Source organism: Typopeltis vanoorti, chromosome 25 (genome assembly GCF_054136105.1).
Source record: "Typopeltis vanoorti isolate ZY-2024b chromosome 25, IOZ_Tvanoo_1.0, whole genome shotgun sequence".
Taxonomy (NCBI): Eukaryota; Metazoa; Arthropoda; class Arachnida; order Uropygi; family Thelyphonidae; genus Typopeltis; species Typopeltis vanoorti.
This window is the reverse complement of record NC_143573.1, coordinates 57,438,271-57,460,125: the sequence shown is the minus strand read 5'-3', so window position 1 is coordinate 57,460,125 and position 21,855 is coordinate 57,438,271. Positions and strand designations below refer to the sequence as shown.

The following is a 21,855-nucleotide window of genomic DNA, read 5'->3' as shown; positions in this document are numbered from 1 at the left end:
TAGCAGTCTCCATACAAAGTCAGTCAAGCATTGTTTGACATTTGTTGTTATTATACAGGTATCATATCCCTATGGGATCCACATTGACTGTTAACACAACACCTGTCACACCACTTCTTAAACTTATTCACTGACTTTTTCAAAGCAACTTTCTCTCTCATTCAGAAGAGTGAAAAGAATTTATGATGTGACAGTTTGTGATGAGGTTGTGAAATTATAAAAATGAAAAACAGCATTATATAATTTATTGATGAGTCCAAATGGCTAAACCCTTTTCAAAACCTGTACATTAATATAAAATTGGAAGTAATGTAAGAAACCATTTTTGCAAACTGCTTTATTTTTTTTTACAACACTTCTAAAGTATTCAAAAAATTAAAAAATAAACCTGCACAAAGCGACCATGTGCAACATTGGAAGACTCATCCCGATGACATTTTTTTGCTTTTCTCTTTGATTTTTTGTAATGTGCATTTTGTGCACATTACAAAAATGGAGATTATTTGAAAATAATCTCCATTTTTTTTTTATATATAAAACTAATGGATATTATTTTCAAATAGTTTCACATAAAATATGCTTCACATATTTCATAAAAATACAACTAGTATGTAAAATTCAGAGTTGCATTTTTTATTTTTATTTTTTTTTTATTAAGATACACACTTACATTGAATTTGATATTGTTCATATATTAAATGTTATAAATCAGCTTCAGTTATCAGATATGAAGATTACATATTGTTTGCAAATTCATCTAATATGGTATCAATGATGGCAAAGTTTTTTTTAATGTTTCATTGTTTTATAGGTACCAAATTACTACAAAGTAATAACTAAACCTATGGATCTGTCAACCATTAAACTAAAACTTTCCCCTAGTCATTTTAATCATTATAGTACTGTAGGAGAATATCTTGCTGATATAAAACTAGTTTTCAGAAACTGCTGTACATATAACCCTGTAAGTATATTTATTTGTATTTAGATCATTAAAAAAAAAACTACCATTTCACTGCATTTTGTTTTTATTATTTAAACATAAAAAATTATTGCAATTATTTAACTAAATGTACCGTTGTAGATTATTATTGGTTTCCTTTGTGCAAGAGTGTCATTAGATTATTTTTATTTATTAATATAAAATTTTTTCATTTAAGTCTTAACTGAGAGTCATATGAGGATCAGCTTAGGGAATGTGGACTGCAGAGTTTGGTGGATGGAAGAAGGAAAGGTGATATGATTGAGACTTTTAACCTGTTGAGAGGTGGTTACAGGGTTGACACTGGGGAGTTCTTTCACTTGGTTGAACAGCGGGAAGGAGTCATGACAAGGGGCCATCCCCGGAAGTTACGAAAAGAAACTGTGAAAAAGAGGGTGAGGAGTGGTTTCTTTGCATGGAGGGTGGTTGAACCATAGAATGCATTGCCTGATAGAGTGGTGAGAGCGAGAGCGGTCAATGCGTTTAAGGAGTGGTATGATAGACTTTGTGTTTCCTGGACCTCCCTTGATGAGTCTTGATAGACTTGTGTTTCTTAGAAAGGACCTCCTGCAATGAGTCTTTTGACTCTATGGAGACCTGAATAATAATAATAATAATATGAATTTGTTGACACAGATATGGGTTTTCACAAAACATCAGAAGTAAGTTTTAGTTAATGTCGTGTCTGAAATTTTTCAAAAAGGAAGGATTATTTATAGATGGCATTCTATACATTCCTTCAAAAGTTTTTTTTTTTTTTTTTGCTTTGTGCACATGTGTTATTAGAATAGTGTTTCATTTATTAATATAATAATTATTCATTTTAATTTTACCTCAGCCATATGGATTTGCTGATACTAACATGGATTTTCACAGTACATTGAAAAAAATAAAACATTTAATCCTGGATAAAAAAAAAAAGCAAAGCTTTTGGCAAAATGTTTAAGTTAGTGTCATGTCTGAATTTGTTCAAAATTGAAGGATTATTTATATGTGATATTTTATTAGCAATGTTTTAAAATGTATAGACTCCTTCAAAGGGATCAGTTTTCACTTGATATGTGCTGATTGTGTCGAAGAAAATTTGGCACAGATTATCAACTCCACACACACAATACATAATTACTACAAGACAGGGCACCTACTACAAATACTGTCTACATTAATTTGGAAAGTAGTGCATATGTTTCAAACATCACTGGAGACTCAATGTAGCTTCTGAATGGAAAGTTGGCAACTAATCATATTTTCAAACTTTGACAATTGTTCATGAACAGCAAATTTCCTAATATGCATCAAATTCCTAACATACAAGATAACACTATGATAGTACTACATAAAAGTCTACATTAGTAATAACTTTCTCATGAAAATTGTTAGAAAAATATAAATTTTGTAATGAATTGCTTTCAGTATTTGCAGAAGTTGCATAAACAGACATATGCTAGTACACACTAAGTGCACTATGGGATGGAATCTTTTTAGAATATCACAAAAAGTATATAAATATGATACCACTATGTCATTATCACACCCTCTTCAAGGTAAATTTCTTACAAGAGTATTTAGCAAGGTTTGAAATAAAATAAAATCTGGACTTTGCCAAGGAGATGCTTTCTCACTGACCCTGTTCAACTTAGCATTGGAAAAGTCATTAGAGATAGAAATGAGCAAATGATGCTGGTAGCAAATTATTATTATTTTTTTATTTCATAGGAACTTTCATGGAGTCTGAATACTTATTGTAGGAGATGTTCACCATTCACAATACTCTTACTTAATTTCCAAGGAAAGGCTTCTTGTTTTGTACCTCCAAAGCCAGATTCTGAAAAAAATTTCCTTAAACATTTGTCATATATCCCCTCTTTTCTACTGATAGTCTACTTCTATCATCATAGGGGGCTTTCTAGAGACTACACACATCTTAGTCACTCACCCCCTCAAACTCTCCCAAATCTCTAGCTCCACCACTTTTCTGGTTTCATCCATGTAGCACATAGCTTGTGATATTTTCATCCTAAACTTTCCACATTAAACAATAACACCTGTTATCTTTTGTTCATACTTGTAGCATATTTAAGTCATCCTGCAAGCCCTTTGATTAACTATTATACTATCCAATTTTGCATTATTAGCAACTAAATATTGCAAATCATTTATGTACAAAATAAACAGTTATCTAGACACAGAGTTTTGCAGTACACTAAAAGCTCTGTGCTTGGCACTGTCACTTACTTCCCCCTGGATTTGGATTTTCATATGCATCATCAAATTCCTGACATGTGCCCTCAGGGAGTGTACAGGATATTATGATAGTACTAAATCAAAAAGTTACATCATTACTAACTTTCTATCAACAATTTTTCTCCAAATTAATTTGCTATTTGCCAAGAATCCAATATTATCATATCTTATATTTCTCTCTTCTAAAGCACTTTTTACTGTATCAATCCACCTAGAACTTGGTCTTCCTCTGGGCTTTTTTCCTGCCCCCCCCCCCAAAAAAAAATTGCTAACCTTTCCTCTCCCATGCTGTTTAAGTAACCATGACCATACCACCTAAGATTAGCTCTGCTCACACATTCCTGAATGCTAATGTCAAGTTCTTTCTTCATTTTTAATGTGATACTGCATTATTTACCATCTGTTCACTCCCCTGATCTTCCTCAGAATTCTCATATCTGTGATCTCCAGTCTTTGATCATATGTTTTATTTCTAATATTATCAAATCTAAGTTAAAATTGGTTTAGCTGTATACAAGATAGTGTTAATTTTTGTGTTTTGGCTAACTTCTACCATATCATACCAGCTTTGCTAATTCTGTTGTCTATTTTGTATTTAATTACCATCTTCACTAAAAATTTGTGCCTAATAGCTGAAATGTTTTATTGTTCTATAGGAGGTTCTCAATTTAGGATGCAGTCGATGTTTTCAATGTTTCTGCTTATTTTCATTCTCTTTTTATTGCTGATTTTCATGCTAAATTTATTACAGCAGTTATTCAGTTTAGTCAGGTAATCCTGTGGACTTGTACCAGATTTACTTTGAAGTATAACATCATCTGCATAAGGTAAAAAGTTGAGATTAACATCTCTGATTTTGATATCGGGTTTAATACCACTGGGAGAATGCTTAAGAGTCAGAGCTGGATAACTGGAAGGAGATTTGCAATTTTTACAATTTTTGCCATTTTTGAATTTCAAATTCCTATCCACCATAACTCCAAGATCCCTAGCCTCATAATTTTCTTGTAGTATAATATGCCATTGGAAATCTCATCATGCCAAAGTATAACTTTACACTTACTAACATTGAATTGATAATCATTATCATATGTCCCCACTTCCAGCCTATTTAGATCACCCTGTAAATGCTGCATATCAGCAGCATCCCTGATTGCATTATTATCAGTGAACAATCGAACACCTCCTGTCAGATCCTTCCCAACATTGTTAATGTATAGGTTAAACAACAGTGGTCCAAGGACTGATCTGTGGGACACCACTAGGTCAGTAAATCTGGTAGATCTGCATCCCCATATATCATTTTCTGATATCTGTCCATCAACCACTTATCCAAGTCATTAATTATATTTTAATCCCATATCTTCCAGTTTATGCAACTGCTCTTCATGTGCTATCTCTATCAAATGCCTTAACAAAATCCAACAATATCATAGTGTATCCATTCCGTTTATCCAAATTAGCTGTAATATTATTATAAAATGAGCAAATTGCTAAAACATGACTCTCTCCCCTTTTTTTTAGTAAATCCATGCTGTTCTTTGTAAAGTGTAGCTTGGCTGTCAACCCATTTCTTAATGCAAGTTTTTACTAACTTCTATAATCTTTGTCACCACTCTGGAAATACTGATAGGTCTGTACTTAGAGAAATTGGTTTTTGCACCATCCTTGTATAGCAGAGCTATCATACATGCTTTCTATTCCATATTTGTATAATTTTAGTCTCAGCTCAGGGTCTTTCCTGAGCTGAGACTCAAATTATACAAACATGTCAAGGCCAATTTGGCTTAACTCTAGCATGTGCATGTTGATATCCCATATATCCCTTTTGCAGAATTCTTATCCAGGTTATGCAATAGCTCTTGAACTTCATTCTTGTGAACCTCTCTCTTCATCCAGCATAGTACAATATTACATACGCTTGGTTGATAGATCTTAGCAACGTGAGCACTCATTCTTTGAACAATCTCATCAGCTCCTTACACTTTGGTACCACCTGCATTTACTAAAGTTATTCTTCCACATTTACGTTTTCATTTACTTGCAACATAATGAAACTCTTTTGTTATCAGTATGCTACATTACGTTGCCTACATAGCCAGTTTCTTTTCATACTCCAATTTAGCTTCTCATTACTATTCTCTTATTCTCATGATATTCCTTCCATCTCATCTTCTTTTTCTTATGGATCTGTTACTTAATAACATTGCACATCCATTTCACTCCCAACCTATTTGTTCTTTGAACTATAAGGACATATTCCAATATGGCCTCATTTAAGCACTTTTCAAAGCTTCCCATGCATTGCTGATATCCTTCCCATTCATTCAGTAACTGATTCCATGGGACCAAAGATAGAATTCTCCTGAGTTTGTCATCTTTGACATTCAGTATATAACCCATTCTGATTTGAACATTGCCATAGTTTTTTTTTAAATAACGAAACCTGTGGTGCGATCATAATTAAAACAAACACACGTATAAACCACAGTGAAAATTATTTAATTGTAAATATTTCATCCTAAGTATTTTAGGACATCATCAGTACAGTATTTAAACAAAAATTAGGAATAACATACAGTTAGGGCGCATGATTACAATAGAATCTCATGAAAACGTGCATAACGTGCTAAAGTAGTACAAAAAAAAAAAAAAAAAAAAAAACGTTAATTATTTAACACAGTTTTGTATGATAATTTCCCATACTTTCGGAATAGTAAGAACGTCGTTGCAGTTTAGGTTTGGTCTGTGTAGTAGGGCTTCATGTTTAAATAAAGATCTATGTAAAAGTTTAGCCTTTTTCCCAATGGATCCTATGGTTTGGATTTTCAATTCCGTGTTGAGAGAGGCCAGATTTCTGCGGTTTAAGAAGGCGAATGTGGTCTTGATGTTCCGAGATGCGTTTCTGAACAGACCTACCTGTCTGTCCAAAGTAAGATAATTTGCATGAGCATGGAATCTTATAAACACCAGGTAACATCAAGGGTGAGAATTTATCCTTAGGAGAAGGTAATAATCATCAGTCACTTCTGCATACATCAAACCAGACAGGAAGAAATGCATAGGATTCCCATACCTTACGTTAAAGGCATCTCAGAACGGCTTTCTAAAATTATGAAGAAATACAATTTTGCCACTACTTACAAACCTATCAACCAAATTTGCAACTTATTACCTTCTCCTAAGGACAAATTCTCACCCTTGATGTTACCTGGTGTTTATAAGATTCCATGCTCATGCAAATTATCTTACTTTGGACAGACAGGTAGGTCTGTTCAGAAACGCATCTCGGAACATCAAGACCACATTCGCCTTCTTAAACCGCAGAAATCTGGCCTCTCTCAACACGGAATTGAAAATCCAAACCATAGGATCCATTGGGAAAAGGCTAAACTTTTACATAGATCTTTATTTAAACATGAACGTTTATACAAAGAAAGTTCTGAAGCCCTACTATACAGACCAAACCTAAACCGCAACGATGTTCTTACTATTCCTAAAGTATGGGAAATTATCATACAAAACTGTGTTAAATAATTAACGTTTTTTTTTTTTTGTACTACTTTAGCATGTTATGCACGTTTTCATGAGATTCTATTGTAATCATGCGCCCTAACTGTATGTTATTCCTAATTTTTGTTTAAATACTGTACTGATGATGTCCTAAGATACTTAGGATGAAATATTTACAATTAAATAATTTTCACTGTGGTTTATACTTGTGTTTGTTTTAATTATTGCCGTAGTTAGCTATAGCACGATCACTGTCACAAGTTGTTGGCAAAATAGTCACATTATTAACTGAGACTCCCTTCTAATGCTGTGATCACATCTAACACTCTTGGACCTCAAGTTCCTTCTTTCACATCCTGTTTGAGTAAGTTGTCTCACTATAGCTCAGTAGATTTTTCTTTATTCTTATCATGAGATTTCTCTTCTACCCAATCAATGTTTGGATAAATCACCCATAATGATTACTTGCTTAGTATCTATCAGGGTAATTTGGCAATGCATTTCATCATTCATCCTTAGTAGCTGAACCACCAGATCTCTAGAAACACTCTGCCATATATTTCACATATTAGTTTCATCATCATACCAGATAGCCTCAAACTCACTGGGATGATATGATTATCGTTTTTCTGAGTTTCTTCCATAACTGGACAAAAATCACCTGATACTATTAGTAGTAGTACCCCACCCCATCTCATCTGCTCTCCCTTTAAACACTATACCCTTTACACTAAATTCTAGTTACTTACTATATCCGATTCTGAGAACCAGGTTTTACTAATGCCAACAATCTTAGCCCAAAATGTATTCTTCAAGACAACAAAATCTACCCTTTTGTTCCTGATGCTCCTGGCATTTGTGTTTAGACATGGCAAGTTACCTCCTGGCTTTTTCATATACTTACATCTCTAGTTGGGAACCTTCTCTTTTCTATCCTCAGACACTACAAAAGTCTGAACCCAAAGCATACATTTCTACCCTTCACCAGATTAATAATCATGCTTAATGATGTTCATATCTTTGTTGTGTTTGCATACCATAACTGAAATTACACATTCCTCCCATGTTGATCTAGTTATCTTGACTCCTTGCATTAAGTCTCATCTCATTAAATAATTTTGCCAGGCTCTGATGCCAAATCCATTCATGTGCAGGCCATCTCTTTCTTTCTCTTATACAAGTTTTTTCTACCATCAAACTCACTCCACGATTCCAAAAACTCACATTCATTTCTTCCACACAGACTGTGCATTGAATAATTTGGTATCATAATCCTTCTCCTTATCTTAGCTGCTGTTATATCATTGGCAATAAGCTAATAATTTTCACTCTTTTACTCTTCTTCCTCACTTCTTTGAATAATCCTTTCACACCCCTCTCATACTGTATTTATCACTACTTAAATCGCTAGTTTCAACAATCACTACCATTCCATTTTCTTTTCTGTTTCTTTATTACATTTACCACCTCTTTAATTTTTGTCACTGGGAAGCTTGAAGTGATTACTCTGTCGGAAGGCATAAATTTTATGATTTTATTACTGAAAAGAAAATGGATCTGCAAGCTAAAGACAACCCACAAGACTATTAATTTTCTGAAAGTAAAAGAAAGAATGAATATGAAAGTATAACTGTTCTAAATGCAGATGACACGAGAGTGATAGATGCAAGAGTTGTTCAACTAACTAGTGCCCATTTCGCTAAAAGCTCTGTGTCGCACGGATTAGATCGTCGGCTTGTCGAGAGCTCCTGAAAAGATCAGTATTATTTTGTGTTAACATTAGATATTTTACCAGAATTTTAAGTAGTATTGTTTGCTTTTTGTTTCTTGGTGTGTCTGTGCAATTTTTGCGTGTTTTCTGTTATTTTAACTATTATTTTTAAGAAAAGATAGCGTACACATGGCACCGATAAAGAAAAAAATGGCGGCCAGGTCGCCATGCTTGCTTAAGAGTTTTGATGTAAAAGAATTTATGCAATGTGCTGTCTGTGAGATGTATGCCTTGCGAAGAGCGGTAGGAGTCTGGTTAGAAAGTGATAGTGGAGTTAATATGTGTAGAAAGTGTAAAGAGAATGAGGACTTCAAGCGTGTTTCGTGTATCGAGACTGATATCGTTAACGGTAGTCAGAATGCAGAAAATGGCGGTGTACTAGAGAATTGCGTGGTAGTGCCAGATATGTGTGAGAGCGTCGCTGAAAGTGTAAATGAAGGTAGAAACACCGAAGGAATGGATGATTTGATCGATAATGAAAATGGTGAGATAAATGCGAGTAGCGAAATTGCCCGTTTAAATGGCGCGATACACAGAGCCAAACGACAACTGGAGCGTATGCAAAAATGTGTGTTGAACGTACCGACAAATAACCGGCGGAAGTCTGTGACGGCAAACAATAGAATGTACGTAAACGTCAATAAAATGAAGGAGCGAGTGCTGTATGGGGATTCGCTATTAAGAGGCGTAATAATTGAGAGTTTAACGAAGTCGTACCAGCCGGGAGCGAACATAAAGGACGTCAGCGAATCTATTCGACTGCAAAAACAGAGGGTGAAAGAGATGATAATAGTGGCAGGAACGAATGATTTGAAAGAGGACAAAATGGAAATGATAGAGGATGTGAGGGAGTTGTTTGAGGTAGCAAAAGAGAAGAGTGAGAGAGTTAGGATGGTGAGTATCTTACCGCGGTATGACAGCGAAGTGTTTAGAAGGAGGGCCATAATTGCCAATGACTTTATGCGTGGGTTATGCATGGAGAGTGGTGTGGAATTTGTGGATGTGTGGAATGAGTTCGATGGGCGAAAGGACTTATATAAGATGGATGGGTTACATTTGAATGGAGTTGGTGTACGGAGACTTGAAAGAGTGTTGATGAATGATGTGGAAGTGGATGTACAGACTCAGGGAAACTAGATTTATTAAGAGGGGGGGGAGTAGATATGCAGACTTTAGGGGGGGCAGTTAAGTGTATGAATGAGTATATTATGCCCGGGCGAGTACGACGGACAACAAATCAGAATGGGATAATTAGTATAAGGAATCAAAGTAGGGATGGGACAATGGGCTTCTGCGATTCATGTACACTAATGCCAGGAGTATTAGGAACAAGAAGGAAGAGTTTTTGGCCATGGTTGGCACTTCCAGGCCACAGGTTGTCGGTATTAGTGAAACATGGCTGACAGAAGATGATAAAGCTAGTGGGATTGAATGCGATGGGTATAGCGTGTTCAGGAGTGACAGGGTGAATAAAAAGGGGGGAGGAGTGTTATTGATGATAGCTGATGAGCTTCAGCCAAGGAGTATAGAAGTTGAACTGCAGGATGGGGAAAAAAGCACATTTGAGGCTGTTTGGTGTGAGATACAATCTAGCAGAACAAAATATACAATTGGGTGCTGCTATAGACCGGGTGATGGAGTGGATGGTGGGAATAGTATGCATAAGCAAATAGAAGAAATGAATGGAAAGAGGGTAATTATTATGGGTGATTTCAATTATGGTAATATTGACTGGAAAGAGGAGAGGGCACATGGGAGGAAGGAATTGGATTTTATGCAGTTATTAAGGGACAACTATCTACGGCAACATGTATTGGAAAATACCAGGGGGCAGAGAGTGCTGGACCTAGTAATTGCAACTGAGAATGTGGCTGTAACGAACATGACCTTGTTGCCACCAATTGGTGAGAGTGACCATAAGGTCATGACTTGGGAGGTGGCTAAAGGAGTCGAATTTACAATTAAGACAGGGTATATGTGGAATTATCGGGCTGGTAAGTATGACAAGCTTAGGTGTGTGCTTGGCTCAATGCCATGGCATGTAAAACTGCAAGGGCTGGATGTTGATGGTGCATGGGAGGTGGTCAAGAACTGTTTGCAGGAGGCAATGGTTGACTGTATACCAAGAGTCCGAATAATAAATCAGGTAGGGGTTAAATGGATAAATAACACTATTAAGCTTGAGCTGCAAAAAAAGAAACAATTGTGGAGGGAATTTAAGGAGAAGGGTGACCATCAGGTGCATGAACAGTATAAAGCTCAGGCCAGGATGGTAACAAGGGTGCTAAGAAAAGCAAAAGCAGATTACGAAAGGAAATTGGCCATGCAGGCTAAAGAGAATCCCAAACAGTTTTTTCAATATGTTGCAAGTAAAAGGAAAAATGCTCATGGTAGAATGATCTTAAAAAATGCTGAGGGTAGGGAGGTAACTGAATCAGTCGATGTTGTGGAATTACTGAGCGAGCACTTTGCAAGAGTATATCATCCAGGTGGTGGCCTTGCGGAAATGGAGGAACCAACAGCTTATACTGGAATTGTGATGAATGAGGTAGAGGTAACTAGTCTGTTACAGAACCTCAATGTCAATACATCTGTGGGATTGGATGGTATACCAGCTCGTGTCGTACGTGAAGCGGCAAAAGAATTGTCAGTGCCCTTGACCATTATGTTTAATTTGAGCCTCAGGACTGGGTCAGTCCCAAGGGGGTGGAAAGAGGGGAAAATAGTTCCACTGCACAAAGGTGGTTCCAAGGCTGCTGTTGAAAATTACCGGCCAATCAGCATAACAGGAATCATTATCAAGGTCGTAGAGAAAATAGTCAAGAGGAAAATACAAGATTGGATAGAAGAAAATGGGATACTGTATCGGGGACAGCATGGTTTTGTGAAGGGTAGGTCATGCCTCAGTAACTTGCTCACGTATTATAACACAGTGACGGCTGAACTGGATAAGGGTAATGGGTTTACAGTGATTCTGCTGGACCTTGCTAAGGCCTTTGACAGGATACCACATGGAATTCTAATCAGTAAATTGCAGCATATGGGAATGGACATAGGGTTGGTGAGATGGATAGGAGGGTGGTTGACGGAGAGATATCAGAGAGTGGTTTACTCAGGAGTAGAGTCCACAAGACGGCCTGTGACTAGTGGTGTACCACAAGGATCTGTTCTTGGACCACTGCTGTTTAATTTGTTCATAAATGATATAGGAAAGGATCTGAGAGGAACAGTTCATTTGTTTGCGGATGATGCAAAGTTGGGTAGGGCAATAGTGAATGCAGATGACGTCAAAATTTTGCAGGATGATTTGGATAGATTGGAGGTCTGGGCTAGGGAGAATGGATGTCAATTTAATGTGGCAAAATGTAAGGTTATGCATTTTGGGGTGAAAAGATGGGAGGCAGTTTACTGCATTGGTGGAACCGTGCTCCAGGAAATTGATGAGGCACGAGATTTAGGAGTGTTGGTGGATAAGGAATTGAAATTTAGGGGACACATTGCAAAAGTGGCCAAATCAGCTCATCAAATCACTTGGTTGCTGAAGAATATGTTGACAAGCAGAGACAAGCAGGTTATTGTTCCTCTGTATCGAGCCTTGATAAGACCTCATCTCGACTACTGTGCTCAGATTTGGTCACCTAGGTTTCTTCTTGATGGGGAGGAGGTGGAGAGGATCCAGAGGCGAGTGACCAAGATGATAGCAGGTCTGTGGAATGAACCGTATGAGAACAGGTTGAGGATTTGTGGGTTGCAAAAATTGGTTGATAGGCGGAGGAGGGGAGATATGATTGAGACATTCAAATTACTGAAGGGTTTCTATAAAATTAATTCAGAAGATATTTTTGAGAACAGGGCTGGTTGTGGGAGGACTAGGGGACATCCATGGAAACTGGGCAAAAGTGTGGTTAGTAAAGGTGTTAGAGCTGGGTTCTTTACTTTTAGAGTAGTGAATGAGTGGAATGCGCTCCCTGAGTCTGTGGTGGATGCTGTGACAGTGAATGAGTTTAAGGCGAGGTATGATAGATACTGTATGAATGTCGAATAGTTGTGATGAAAATGATTTGGGGCCTCCCTCGATGAGTCTAATGACTCCCTGGAGTTGCCCGTAATAATAATAATAATTACCATACCATATTACTTTTTTCTTACTTTAATTGACTTACTTTATTGTTGTTATTATTATTATTCATGGTTAATCTACCTATTTCACCATTTTCTGCCTCTTCTCGTTCTGTCATTTTCTTATCCTTATATGGATTTCTTTAATCATTTCTTGATTTTTTTTCTAATTCTCTGGTTGAGTGCTTAATAATTTGTTTTAATCAGGATATTTGAAATCTCAAGTTATCCTCCTGTGTATCATCAAAAAATATATGAATAATGGTTTCAGTCTTCAGCATCTATGTTAACTTGTGCTTTCAGCACCACTTTGTTCTAACAGAATTGTAGCTCCATTTTTAAAATTATCTAAAATTAACAGTATATCTATAGTTATGTTTTTTAAATGCACCAGATACAATAAAGCCACTAAAAACTATAATAGTGTACTAAAAATATACTAATTTATTTAAGAAAACTCAAATTAGAAAAAAAAAACTGCCAATTTCACAGTATCAGTGTAGCAAGTTGATCAACCTCTTTCACATCAGTTCCTATGACATCTGTCACAGTAACATCATCTTGGATAATAGACATTAGCTACATCATCACTCATTAACTCAATTATTTTTGTCTGTATATGTTGCCTCACTACCATTAGTACTCATTAAAGTTATCCTTCCATAGTCCTCCTTCCTTTTACTTATCTCATAGCAAAAAGAAGTCTGGAATTTTCTTTAACCTGGTCAGCTAATTTCTTCTCAATTTAATTTTTCCTTCCCTACCATGGTTACCTTTCTTGCCTGTGCCCTGTACTTCTCGTGAGCTTTTATAACCTCCTTATATACCCTCCACAGCATTTTCTATTTTTTATCTCATATGATACTACTCATCCATCTAACTCTATATTTCAATCAAAATACTTGACTGTGTGAACAAAGATAATGAGGAATTTTGAAACCTGTTCAAAAGACCAAACATTCCATCATAATTAAGTGGTTTGGCCAAACCACTTTGATGACCAGTCAATCAAACAAGTACTTACAAATACTTACAGGAGATTTTTATAATAGAGCAACAACTGAGTTGAATAAAGGGAATAGCTATCCGATGATACTGCTGGATTTTGCAAAGGCATATGACAGAATACCATGCAGAACTCTATTATACAAATTAGAACAAATTGGGATGGATATAAAGCTCGCAATATCGATACAGGGGAGGCTGTGGGAAGACACCAAAAAGTGTACAGGTATCCCTTGCTTAATGTGGGATTTGATTAATGCAGTGAAATTAATCGCGACAGTACACGCAAGTTTTAATTAATGCCCCTTTAAATTTACCACGCAAACACATGCAAGCCTCGAGGAGTGTTTCCTGGCCGAGAGAAAGATAGTCGTGAGCATGATGACGTAATTCCTCCCATTACAAGCTCCAACAAATTTGAATTTGTTGTATTTACAAATGCAAAAACTAGGTCTTGCTGTCTATTTATAGCATAAAAATTTCTAACACAATAGCAGCAACTATTACATTATACAGAAACCCGTGGGAATGATAAGCCGATGAAAATGACCGTTTGAGTATTAAAAGCTATATTTATGTAAGGTGATGCGATTTCTATGAACATGAATGTATATTAAGTATAGTTTCTGGGAAATTCCCATGCTACTCCTCTTAAACACTATTAATATAATTAATGGCTATTTTAGCCTGTTTTTGTTTAGGATTGTCCCTTATATTTAATACATTGGCTAACATAACTCAAAAAGGGATGAGGGGTATGTATATATATTTTAGGGCATTATGGGCGAGTATAGAAGGCAATTATGGCAGAATAAAAAATGTGGAAAAATTTTGTACATACCTTGTTTTTGGTTTAAAGATGCCTTTTAAATCCAAGCTCTTGCTGAAAGGTTGTGTGTAAACGGGAGGGGGGGGGGGAGAGGGAAAGAACATGGGGATGTGCTTGAGACACGGGAAATAAGTTTGGAAACCCGGGTTACTATTAATAATATATATATAAATATATATATATATATATTATTTTGTTGTGGGGAGAGGGAGGGAAAACGAAGGGGAAGGGTATCCTATGTGGAAACTGGGGCAAGGGTTTACGGGGTGTGGACCATTTCGGTCATCGTCGGAACTTTGTGGGAATGACTGTAGGGCTATGTCAAGGCTGCAAGTTGCATCTGCCAAATTTGGGCATTTGTTGTCGCTAAATGGCCGGAGGCATGGCTTAATTTGTAAGTTTTGGAACGTCCAACATTCGGAAATTAGGTAGGGGCGGTGGACGTTGATAGAATTTCCATCGCATTTTATGGCAATAGTTTCGGATATTCTAAGCATTGTTTCGTTTTCTTGTTTGTCTGATTATGGCTTTGTCAATTTGGGGGATGTGTTCAAGGGCGTGAGCTGCAATTTCTGTCTTCCCCGTATTCTGTGTTTTGTTTTTCTTTTTGATGTTGCAATGTTTTTTTGTGTTCAGATATTCTGGAATGGGAATATTGCAATCCCTGAAGTGCTCTTGTAGTTTAGTCCATAATGACCTAATTGTAGAGCCCATGTAGGTGACGTCACAGTCTTTTTGACAAGGAAATTTGTAGACTACGTTGTGGTGTTTGAATATTTCTTTGTGAGTGAGAGATTTAGTAGGTTTTAGGAGAGTTGCTGATTTTTGGTTTGTGGTGAATACTAGCTTATAGTCCGTGTTTTTGAAAATGTATTTGTAAGCCTTGTATGTGTTTTGGATGTACGGCAATTTGATGACCATACGTGTCGGGAAGTTGCTTTTGTTGTATTATTGTTAAGACGGGATTTTGCCGTATAGTTTGCGTAATTTATTAGAGGTGTGGGGTAGTTGCGATTTTTGAAAACCTGTGTTAAATACTTGAGTTCTGTGTTAAGAAAATTGCTGTTGGTTGAGAATTTGTAAGCATTGATAAATTGTGATAGGATGACTGATTTTTTAACGGAATATGGGTGGTATGAATTGAATGGAGGTAGTTTCCGACATGTGTGGGTTTGTGGAATATCTTCGTGGCTATTCTGTTATGGCTTCTGATTAATGTAAGATTTAAGAAATTGATGGATTTGTTCTGTTCTGTTTCCATGGTGAATTGTAGTCTGTTGCTAAAATCATTGAGGGATGTTTGTAAGGGCGGAGATGTGTGAGGGTTTGCCAATGCATAGAATATCGTCTACGTATCTACCATAGAAGATGATGCCGGGGGGGGGAGTAGAAGTGGTTCAATGTGTGCCAGGAATAATTCCACTAATTGTCCACTGATGTTTTGGCCCATTGGGAGACCGAAAATTTGAACATATAAGGAGTTGTTGAATTTAAAGAAGTTGGCGGATATTGTGAGTTTAATCAAACTAATGATGTCATTTGGTGTTAATTTTGTGCGTGTGTGTAGGGTGTGGTCCTCAGAGAGTAGTGTGTGTACGATGTCTAAAGTTTTGGGAACATCAACGTTGGTGTATAATGAAGTTGCATCTAGTGAGGAGAGGATGTCATCCTGGGATGGAGTAGTGTTGCTTAATTTCCAGAATAGGTCATCTGTATTTTTAATCATACAGATAGACGTTAGTAGTGGTTTGATGAGTTTGGCAACAAATTTTGATAAAGGAGCTGTGGTGGTGTTCTTTTAGGAGACTATGGGTCGTATCGGATAACCGTCTTTGTGGGTTTTGATGTTCCCGAACATATAGGGGGTGCGTGTAGTGCAGGGGGTTGTGTGTCTCATTGTGGTTTTATCTATTTTGTTTTGACTTTTTAAGGTGTGCAAGGTGCTGTTTATCTGTTTTATGAGGTCGGGGGTAGGATCATTGTGGATTATTTGGTAGGTGTGTTGGTCGTTTAAGACGGCCATTATTTTGTTGTGGTAATCAGTTTTATTGATGATGACAATGGTGTCTCCTTTGTCAGCTTTTGTGATCATGATATCAGGGTTCTTTTTTAAGGATAAAAGGGCACTTTGTAAGTTGGGAGTGATGTTGGGTTTTACTATTATTTTGCTATTTATAATGTTGTTTATTTTTTGGAATATTGTGTCTCTGTTTGGGTCATTTTCAAGTTTCGCTTGGATTTCGATGATGATGTCTTTTTTCGGTACGAATTTAGGGGATATCGCGAAGTTATGACCTTTGTTTAGGATGATGATCTCGTCGGGTGTGAGGATGTGGTGTGACAGATTTTTGATGGAGTTGTCAAGTGTGGGTCGTGAGGCGGAGGTGTCAGCAAGATCGGGAACAGTATGTGTAATGTATTTTGTGCCTGTTAACACATACCATTCTTTTGTGTGTCGAGCTTCAGTTAACAGCACATAGTCGTTGATGTGTGTTTGGGTGCTTTCAGAGAAAACTGCCCATTCTTTAGAGGACATTAAGGTTTTCAGTCTACGTTTTGTATTCTGGATGTAAGAATAAGCTTGATATTTCTTTCTGAATTTGTCATGTATGGCCTGCTTGATGAGTGCTCATGAAGCTCGATAGCAAATTTTTTTGTTCCCGGGAATGGAGTGGTTACCACGTACTGTAGCAAAGTTTGGCATGACGTTGTGATGTAGGCAGTGCTTGAGGAATGTTATGTGCATTTTTTGCGCAGTGTATGTGAGGATGGTTTTTTGATAGTTTACTTTTGTGAAGGTTATACATTCGTTAAAAGTATGATGTGAGCTCATGACATAGCCTAGTGTTTGGAACGAGTGCTAAAACGATCTTATAATTAAAGTGTATTTTGTATCACGGGGGGGGGGGGGGGTATGAGTAGAGAGCCAATGGTTGAAGGGCTTTATGGTTACAAACACAATAAAAATTAAGTATAGTTTCTGGGAAATTCCCATGCTACTCCTCTTAAACACTATTGCCATAAAATGCGATGGAAATTCTATCAACATCCACCGCCCCTACCTAATTTCCGAATGTTGGACGTTCCAAAACTTTCAAATTAAGCCATGCCTCCGGCCATTTAGCGACAACAAATGCCCAAATTTGGCAGATGCAACTTGCAGCCTTGACATAGCCCTACAGTCATTCCCACAAAGTTCCAACGATGACCGAAATGGTCCACACCCCGTAAACCCTTGCCCCAGTTTCCACATAGGATACCCTTCCCCTTCGTTTCCCCCCCCCCTCTCCCTCCCTCTCCCCACAACAAAATAATATATATATATATATATATTTATATATATATAATAGTAACCCGGGTTTCCAAACTTATTTCCCGTGGTCTCAAGCACATCCCCATGTTCTTTCCTCCCCCTCCCATTTACATACAACCTTTCAGCAAGAGCTTGGATTTAGAAGGCATCTTTAAACCAAAAACAAAGTATGTACAAAATTTTTCCACATTTTTTATTCTGCCATAATTGCCTTCTATACTCGCCCATAATGCCCTAAAATATAAATATACCCCTTATCCCTTTTTGAGGTATGTTAGCCAATGTATTAAATATAAGGGACACTCCTAAACAAAAACAGGCTAAAATAGTCGTTAATTATATTAACGAATGTATATGTATTTGTTCATAGAAATGTTCATTAAAATCAAATTTATAAGCATCATATATACTTATAACTTTGATTTTAATTCACTTTTAAATAATGACATTATTTTTTTTCTCTTTTTTTTCTCCAGAAAGGATCAGAACTCTATGAAGCAGCTAAAATCTTGGAAGACTACTTTGAAGGTCTAATAAATAAATATCTACCAGCATATGCAAATGATGCTATTGGTCAGACACACGAATCTCATGATTCATCATGTTCAGATGGAGAACGACATCGGACTAAGAGGATTAAGAAAATTTGGTCTGATGACACATTGATTCAATACTGGTGAATTCTAAAATTTCGGCTTATTCTTATTCAAGTTCTTGTGTATCCCTTCCTTCCTTCTGTACTCCTGCTTCACTAACTGTTTTTATGTTTTGTTATTTCAGCAATACAAATTAACAAGATAACACTAGGAAAAGAGTGAATAACATGCTTAATAGCCATATATTTCAACCTGAACATTACAGGTCATCATCGGTTGCAGTTGAATACCGAGTAGAGCATGAACAGTGGATTATTTAAAACAATAAGAACCATATGATGTTATACATAGAACCACCCACAGAGATGAATAACAGAGGAAACATAATATTATTTTAAAAAAATGTTAATGATATGCAATTAGTCTGACGAATAAACATTTGAGCTTATGGTGGCAGTGATGGAGTAACTGTGTTTCAGACAATTGGATACTGTGGTCAGAATTAATTCTATGTTGAGCAAGGCCAGATTTCTTATATTTCCTATTAATGATGTAATATTGGTGTTCTTGTAAATCTTTTCTTAACTGAACTTCCAGTTTGGCCAAAGTTAGAAAGGTGTGACAGTCACAAGGAAGCTCAGATCATTTATCTTTAGAAGATGGGAAAACCATTATGATAGTTTGTTGAAAGGGATGAATATAGCTACTGGAATCTTAAAAAGTATATTCTAGAGGCTACATTCATTCCTTTCAACAAACTATCATCATGTTCCCATCTTAAATAACTCTCTTTCACTCTTTCTGGTATATACTAAATTCTTGTCTGTCACCTTTCTTACTTTTGACAGACTTGTCATTCAGTGGAAAAAAGCATACAAGAACACCAATCTTATATTGTTCATTTTTTACTGTCTTGTCTTCCAGACCACTATCACTGGGATCCAACACCCTGTGCCATGTTTGCCATTAGGTGTGACCCATGGACATCCAGAAAGGGGATCCTGGTACTATTTGACCTCTGCTTTGTCATGACAGGCAGTCCTAGATGGTGCGGTTGGTATCAGTCAGTTAGTTGGCTTGCCACTCTATTCTTGTCACTTCTGTTCCATCAGCCAGATGGAACAGAACTTATATCCCAGATCTGTGCATAGTCACTAAAGACTCCGAAGACCGCCCTCTACCATCAACCAGAGCCATCCTTAACAGATTCCCTAATAGTCAACATTGTCCTACATTAATAGAGATAGGAACACCAATCGTTAGATGGAATCTCTGCAGATCCAACTGGACTACATTTTAGAAACAAATCGAGCAAACCATTAGACCAGTTCCCCCCACTCCTAATTGTTATCCTAGATTTGTTAAACTACTCAAATCTGCAGCAAAAGCCTCTATCCCTAGAGGCTACAGAAAACAATATATCCCATGTTGGAGTAGAGAAAGTGAAGAACTCCTAACCAAATATGAGGAAACTGAAGATCCAAGAGAAAGGAAAGATGGATCTCAACCATCACTGAACTCGATTTTGTCACATTAGTCAGAGAAGCTGGTCATTTCTGAGAAAATTAGGTGGAGCAGAGCCAACAACACACAAAACAACAACAGAGATAACTCCTGATCAAATGGCTAATCATTTATTAAAAACCTCCAAGATTCATCCTGGCTCTACCAGGAAAATTGCTGTACACGCTTCCACCAGACAAATCCTGAAGATGGAACCCGAGCTTCCTGAACTCGCATACTCAGTATCTCAGGAAGAGGTACAAATAGCCTTAAAACTTACCAAGAATGGCAAAGCTGCAGGAGTGGATGGTATACTCCCTGAGTTCCTAAAACATCTTGGTCAACATGGCCAAACATGGCTGGCTACCCTTTTCTCAGAAATCATCATGACTGGTAAACTACCAAAGCTGTGCCTGGAAGCCAAAATAATTGGCACGCCCAAACCAGGGAAAGATCCAAATGATGTGAAAAACCTGTGTCCTATCTCCTTGCTTTGCACCACCTTTAAGCTCTTTGAAAGAATTCTCCTTAAAAGAATTTCACCACTCATCAAAAGAGCACTCCCGACCAAGCTGGCTTCAGCCCAGGAAGAAATTGCTGTGACCAGGTCCTGGCCCTGACAACTGAAATTGAAGCAGGCTTCCAGAAGAAACTTAAATCTGTAGCCACTTTCATTGACCTAACATCTGCTTATGACACTGTCTGGATCAGGGCCTCCTCCTAAAACTAGAAAATATTATAAAGTGTAAAAAAACTTTCCAACTTTTTGATTCTGTTCTCTCCAACAGAAAGATCCAGGTCCATATTGGCAGAAAAAAGAGCAAGCCCAGATTCCTTCACAACAGTCTTCCTCAGGGCTCTGTGTTATCCCCTATACTTTTTAACATCTACATGTACGATCTACCTCATACCAGATCAAGCAAGTATATGTATGTCGATGACCTAGCGATCTTACATCAATCCACCTCCTTTACCAACTTAGAATCAACCTTGAATACAGACCTAAACACCCTGGAAGAGTACTTTAAGCAGTGGTACTTGAAGCCAAATCCAACGAAAACAGTGTCCTCAGTATTCCACCTGTACAATGCAGAGGCAAATCGACAACTCAACCTTTCTTTCTGTGGAAAAATGGTAGAACACGAACCTCAACCAAAATACCTTGGGGTGAGCCTGGACAGAAGCCTAACCTATAAAAGGCACATCATCAACCTCTCCAATAAAATTAAAACCAGAAATAATATCATTTCAAGGCTTGCTGGAACAACCTGGGGTTGTGATGCAGAAGTCCTAAAATTGTCTGCACTAGTCCTCGCATTCTCTGTAGTAGAATATTGTGCCCCTGTCTGGGAAAGAAGTACACACACTAACATTATAGACATCCAGCTAAACTCTACCATGTGCACAATTAGTAGGACAGTGAGAAGTACCCCTCTCTCCTGACTGCCTGTTCTATCTAACATTGCTCCACCACAACCACACATACGGAGAAGACAAGCCTCGATTAAGGAATTTAATAAAGCAGTGAGCAACCCACTCCTGCCCCTACATCAGACTCTCATAAACCCACGTAGTCTATGCCTCAAATCTAGAAAGCCTCTCTGGTCCATAGACAAACTCTCTTCAGCTCTGCTGCCATCAATATCTGACATATGGAGAGAACACTGGTCCAACAAACGGCTTCCTGCTAGAAGATCCCTCCTGGTTTTGATCTTCCTAGGAAGATTTGGTCATCAATAAACAGGATCAGAACTAATCAGAACAGATGTGGCTACCTTCTATATAAATGGAAGCTGTCAGATCACTCTTATTGTGATTATTCTCCCGTGGCTCAGACGATTACTCATATTGTGTACGACTGTTCAAGCACCAATTTCATGGTGGTGGCCTACAGGACATCCACAAAGTGACGGATGAGGCCTTGAATTGGCTTTCCAGCCTGGACCTTGACCTGTAGTTGGTGTAGCGGTGGTTATGGAG

At 37.3% G+C, this 21,855-nt stretch overlaps 1 protein-coding gene across 1 annotated transcript in view; it reads left to right on the top strand.

Moving 5' to 3' along the window:
• The window catches only part of LOC150092763 (transcription intermediary factor 1-alpha-like), a 366,172-nt gene that overhangs the window by 326,755 nt on the left and 17,562 nt on the right, over positions 1-21,855 (top strand). Inside the window, exons 14-15 of the mRNA XM_090414272.1 lie at positions 812-964; positions 18,253-18,452. Of these exons, the coding sequence (XP_090270398.1) occupies positions 812-964; positions 18,253-18,452 (353 nt within the window). The remainder of the gene's footprint in view (positions 1-811; positions 965-18,252; positions 18,453-21,855) is intronic.